Raw genomic sequence first — 5505 nt, 5'->3', positions numbered from 1 at the left:
TTTTGTTTTTTTTAAAGCCACATGACTGTAGGGGTAGACATGGTAGTCATGTTACATCACGGGTATCAAAGACCGGTTCCCAATTAACCTTGCAAAAGGGAGTAAAAATATTGGGACCTTTCCAAGGAAATTCATTCATTGCTGGCTCCTTACGCTGGTGGCGTATTAAGGAACATTTTTTGTCACGTGTATGAACCGCCAAAGAACCTTTTGATGCAGGATGCTCCCAAGGCTTGTCTGCATAAATACTCCCACCATTTTGTTCAGTCAAATTGCCATTAACCAGCCAAAAGACATAATTGTTAGCAATAGTCATTATTTGCATTAGGCACTATCAGTCTCCTGTCCATTTTCAATTGCGCTTGTCATTAGGTAAACAGGTGTTCACGGGACGGTGTGGATTGTTTGAATGCAAACGAGTGTGACAAAAATGGTTTTAGGCAGGAAAGCGGCTTTTTGTTAATTGCTGGCATGACGGCGTTGTTGCATTTTGACTCATATCCTGCTGCTGAACAAAGGGGGGGGGGGCAAAGTAAACAGGCAGACATACCACAAAGTAAAATTTAATAAAACGCTATAATACATCAGTGAGCATACATTCCAGTTCCTGACACTTTCCTGTAAATTATGTAATCTTTGCATTTATTCATTTATTTTTTAAGTAGCAGCCTGGCCGGTTAGTGACGAGCCAACAATGAGGATTAGCGAGGTGAAACCAATACAGTGTTAACGACGCGCGTGATGAATAGAACCCCTTCTTACAACAAACGTAATTCATAACAATTGTCGCCCTGTTTACAATGAAATCACATGCAAGCCCCCCACCCAAACCAGGTCAAAGCCTGGAGCAAAGTTTAATTGTCACATAACGATGGCTCAGCATGACAATCACTCCCTATATCAAATACTTCACCTTCCCATTTGGCGATGTCACTTAAATGTTTGAGGAAGAAAAGAAAAAAAGGACCAAGAAGAGTGCCGAGCTGGTACAAGAGGGGCCTCGAAGTCGTCATCCGTGTGAGACGAGGGGAAAAGGTGGCAGAGACTTTTTTTTTTTTTTTTACGCCTCCACGCCCTCCAGCTCAGGAGGCAGAGGGGATTTGGGATGCTTGCTCTCGAAGTGCTGCTTGAAGGTTTTGGGGTCGGGCATCTGAGACTGCGGGGGGGGGGGGGGGGGAAACACAGCCAGACTATTACCACTGCAGGAACCTCCAACAGCGAAATCATACAAACTTGGAATCTTTCCGAAAATATGCCCCCTGTAAAGTGAAAATGTCTTTAAATTTGGCACCAGAGAGAAGAGTTGACACTGCCAAATTTCAATAATTAAAAAAATTGCAAAGCATAAAATGAGGCATCCGCCGAATGCGCTCAAATGACACCCCGCTTTGAAAACAAAATGGATACAATTTCATCTAGCATATTTCCAACGCCTACACATACAGTAACTCCATGTTTGAGCCGCGAAAATGTGGCGCTACGCCAGTGGACTAGCCGAAGATGCATTTTCGAATTGTAGGCAATGGCACAGCTAGCTAGCTAGCTAACTGCACGTCTCGATTACACCGGACAACTGCTAATGTGAACAAAGACGCTCTAGTTTTTATACATTGGGGGATGAGGACTCATGCCCGAGTCTGAAAGTCAGGCAAATTCAAATGGTCACCACCACAATTGAGTACCATATAGTTCTCGGTCTTTGCAGAGGTTTCCAGCAATTATCTTTAAAAAAGTCTTTAGGTATTTAGGAACAAATCTCTGGATTCACTTTACGTGGTCTTTAACTGTAAAGTGTGTTTGTGTATTTAATACATGAATGTATTTTTTTTTCTACAGAAAGGAATTTGTAAGTCCTCCGAAAACTGCGATATAAACAAAATGCACCTGTGATTGTAATGGGTTTTGCGCATTTGTTAAAAGATTTACATGAGTAAATTTCATGCATTCGAGTCCATTTGCGCTGCTGGACAAGTGCAGATACGTTAGCTTCTCGCGCTAGTCGTCATACGGAGGGTCGATGAGCAAATTCAAATGGTCACCCTGCACACGGCGCAGGTGAAGACGAGCGCCGCCTTGGCCGCCGTCTTCTGGTCATGCCCCTTGGCCTTCTTCATCTCCGCCTGCTTCTTGGCCGCCTTCTGCTGCGACTGAATCTTCTGATGTCCGCGGGCCATTGTGAGCACGTCTAGTGTGAAATACAAACATTCAAAACAGACTTAGGCAACGTGTGCCCTGGGGTTGTCCCACTTCTCTTGCCAAAAGTCATTTTAGGCTAATTGAAGACTCAAAAATGGTCAGAGGTGTGACTGAATATGATAATTTTATAATGTCACTAATAGTACCAGTAGCATGCAGTTGTGTTTTACCTCACTAGTGTACAACTACATGGAGCAGTCCTATTAGTATGCCAAAGTTGTCCTAATAGTGAACACAAAGGGTACTCTACTAGTACATGGACTTTGAACTGCTAATCAAATAGAGATGTATAAACGGTTATTGAATAAATAATCTTACGGTCTTGCCTAATGCAGCTGCAGTATATCGAATGCACACTGTTGTTAAATGGACAAACCGACTATCTGTTAACACTGTCATTTTAATAATGGAGTTTCCAACCAAAAATTGGGGAGAGGCCTGTTTGCTCAGTCTAGAAATAGTCCAACATTATTAGTCAGGAATGGATTCAGCCTCATACGCACAATTGGCAATCAAGCCTGTCTGATGTGATATAAATGCAATTAATAACTACAAATATCACATGTAAGAGAGTTTAAATCGCTCGTTTTCGTCTGTAACCTTCTTTCGTTTTATTTTTGTTTATTTATTTTTTTGGTGATGCGTTTAGGAACAAATGTGGAAATTAGACGATGTCGAGTTAGCATTAGGCTAACAGATTCTGACGGTGAAACGCCGACGTGTTCTACACAGAATGCGTGACCGAGGTCATACATAAGTCGTCAAAGTATCTTTAAGGTTAATCCAGAAGGCTCCGATATCGCTTAAATATTGACAATTGGGCAAAATGTGGCGAGATCGTAACGTGGGTTAGCATTCCAGTTAGCCCCCTCATTAGTAAACGCGTTGGGTATTTACCATGGACTAGTTAGCCACCCTAGCACGCTAATGCTGAGCAATGTTGTTTACTTACCTCCTCGTATAAGTATTAAGAAATTGAAGTCACCAGAGTACGTGTCGTTCCCACGCAGTCTTAAAAAAAATAAAAAATAAAACGTGACAGCTGCTAAATTCTCACTGGTGGTAGGTTCAAAGACTGTCGTAAATCCAGGCGCTGAGGATCCCAATATGGGAAATTTAACACATAAAGCAATAACATTATCGGTAATAAGGTTATTTTTAAACCCCTCAAATGAAGACAGTTGATCGGTTTCGACATTTAGTCGCGCGTTGGACGGCCATTTTTGCACGTTTTGGGGAATGTTGAGCGAGCCCTGAAGTCATCGTCGAGGCCAATGACGTTGGCGACGTTGCCCCCACGTGGTGGAATGGAGCCGGTACGCATTTTCGTGCTCATTTGACTAAATTACACTAGTCACTACTTTTCAACGCCATATGTTGCACTGCCATTTCTAAAATGAATAAATGAATGTGATGAATAAATGTCAATTTATTGGCTGGCGAACGGCCCACGGTGTATCCCGCTTCTCTCACCAAAGGTCATCTAAGGTTAACTGATGATTCTAAATTGTCCATAAGTGCGAATGTGAGGGCTTTGGATTGGCTGGTGACCAGTTCTTGGCGTATGGCTCGTCTGTCGCCCAAAAGTCAGCTCCAGTTTATGTGCGAGCCTAATGAGCACAAAATGGATGAATGGATCCAAATCATATCACATATCATCATATCAACTGAATCATGCCGTGAGTGAAATCCTATCCCGGTGAGAAAAGTATCAAGTCGTTCGGTTGTCCTTATCACTTTCCTTTTTTTTTTTTTTTTTTTTGTTCATAAGAAAAGTGAGACGAACCTTTTGTGAATGGGGAAAAGTGCGCGAGGGGAACGCCCGAGTGGCCCCCAGGCGGCTTGTTGCTGTTGTGCAGGGACTCGCTAGATTACAAGACCCAGGGTGGGGTTGTCAAGCCCCTGGGGGTGGGGGGCGGACAGCGTGAAAGCAAATCTTCCAGGTGTCGGCCAGTCAGTAGCTGCGGAGAATATTATCCCCCTTCTGAGATGGAGGCTGTGTCGTCCACCTAATTATTATTATTACGCAAAAATTGAGAAAATGTCACGAAGACTCAATTCGCACGGTTCTCCAAATAAGAGGCAATGTGTGCTTGCTTCAAGCTGTTTATTTGTCACCCCCAGTTTAAGTTAACTGTAAAACTGATACATAAAACAAAAGATAATTACACATTGTGTATGTGAGCAAAAAAAAAAAAAAAAATCATATTTTGTCTCAGGAAAGTTGATCTTAATGCTAACATATACAGTAATGCGAAATGCCATAGACAGACTAATGGAAATTAGCATAGATGTTATGCTGATTTATAAACCTTCAAACAACTGCTCCTCTAACACACGCAGAGCAGCAACACATACAAACACAGCATACAACAACACTCGCAGGCATATTTTGCCTCTTCTCTCTATATATATAGTGGGAACAATGAATGTTACTGCAGCTGAGTAGGGGACCTTTTCTACTTCTTTTTCTTGCTGCATGTCTTCCAGAAAAGCTCAGTACTGCCCAACATGTTGTGGCACAACGTGGTACTTCACGGGATGTGCGCAACTTTAAACTTGGACTGGAAAAAAAAACATTTAAAAAAATATATCTTAAAAATATGCACATACATCTGTTTCCTACATATATTAGCGGATGGATGAACGAGAAGCTTTAACGAAGTAGGTTGCCACTTTATGAAGTCGTGAGGTTAGTTTACGGGCAGATGTGCCACATCCAATATGGCGGGCACATTGACGTATCAGCAATAGGCCAACCCGCTCAAGGCGGTGTCGTCAGTGTACACGACTGCCTGCGTCGACGTGACGGCGAAATGAACACTAAATCAGAGCTTTGACAACAAACGGGACGTCTTTTTTGCCTCTTCGGGGCCACCGTACGCACCCCAAACCCGCACGTTACCACATCAGAATATCCCGCCGTGCCTTCCCGCCTGTAAGAGGAAGCTACCTTTTATTAATCTTCCTCATCTGACACTTCCCTCTCCTTCCACCCTCCCGTTGCGCACCAACCAGTTTTGCCACAATGTTGCCAGACCAGTCGAACCGCACAGACGCATCGCAGCGCAGTCACAACAACAACGCCGCCGCCTGCTCGTAACATCGGGTCATGTGACCAGCAGGGTCACAGTACGTGGTGGAGGGGGGTGGGGCCTGCGAGAGCTTGAAATCTGCATGATGTGGTATGCTTTGGATCTGGGGCGGCCACACTTTTGTGCTTGAGGGTCGCGTTTTGGAGTTTTAAAACGGAGACATGGGCCAACTCATTTGTACGTGAGGTTAAAAAAAAAAAAAGATCATTTCGAA

The 5505-nt window shown here is 43.4% G+C and overlaps 1 protein-coding gene across 1 annotated transcript; it reads right to left on the bottom strand.

Annotated features, from left to right (window-relative positions):
- Positions 1-547: 547 nt before the first annotated feature.
- On the bottom strand, positions 548-3423 carry znf706 (zinc finger protein 706). The gene is made up of 3 exons (XM_061665581.1): positions 3149-3423; positions 2040-2185; positions 548-1156 (listed from the first exon to the last, which is right to left on the bottom strand). Exons 2-3 carry the CDS (start codon positions 2172-2174, stop codon positions 1061-1063), a joined length of 231 nt encoding a protein of 76 aa, XP_061521565.1. The 5' UTR covers positions 2175-2185; positions 3149-3423; the 3' UTR covers positions 548-1060.
- Between the last annotated feature and the right edge of the window lie 2082 nt (positions 3424-5505).

This window comes from Phycodurus eques, chromosome 20, assembly GCF_024500275.1.
Source record: "Phycodurus eques isolate BA_2022a chromosome 20, UOR_Pequ_1.1, whole genome shotgun sequence".
NCBI lineage: Eukaryota > Metazoa > Chordata > Actinopteri > Syngnathiformes > Syngnathidae > Phycodurus > Phycodurus eques.
The sequence above is the reverse complement of the archived record's forward strand: the minus strand, read 5'-3'. Positions and strand labels throughout refer to the sequence as shown.

Bases quoted from the DNA above. Each gene is read 5' to 3' on its own strand.
- znf706 (XM_061665581.1), bottom strand. From the start codon at position 2,174: ATGGCCCGCGGACATCAGAAGATTCAGTCGCAGCAGAAGGCGGCCAAG. The intron at 1,157-2,039 runs GTGACCATTTGA...CCCCCCCCGCAG, and splicing joins TCACCTGCGCCGTGTGCAGG to TCTCAGATGCCCGACCCCAA.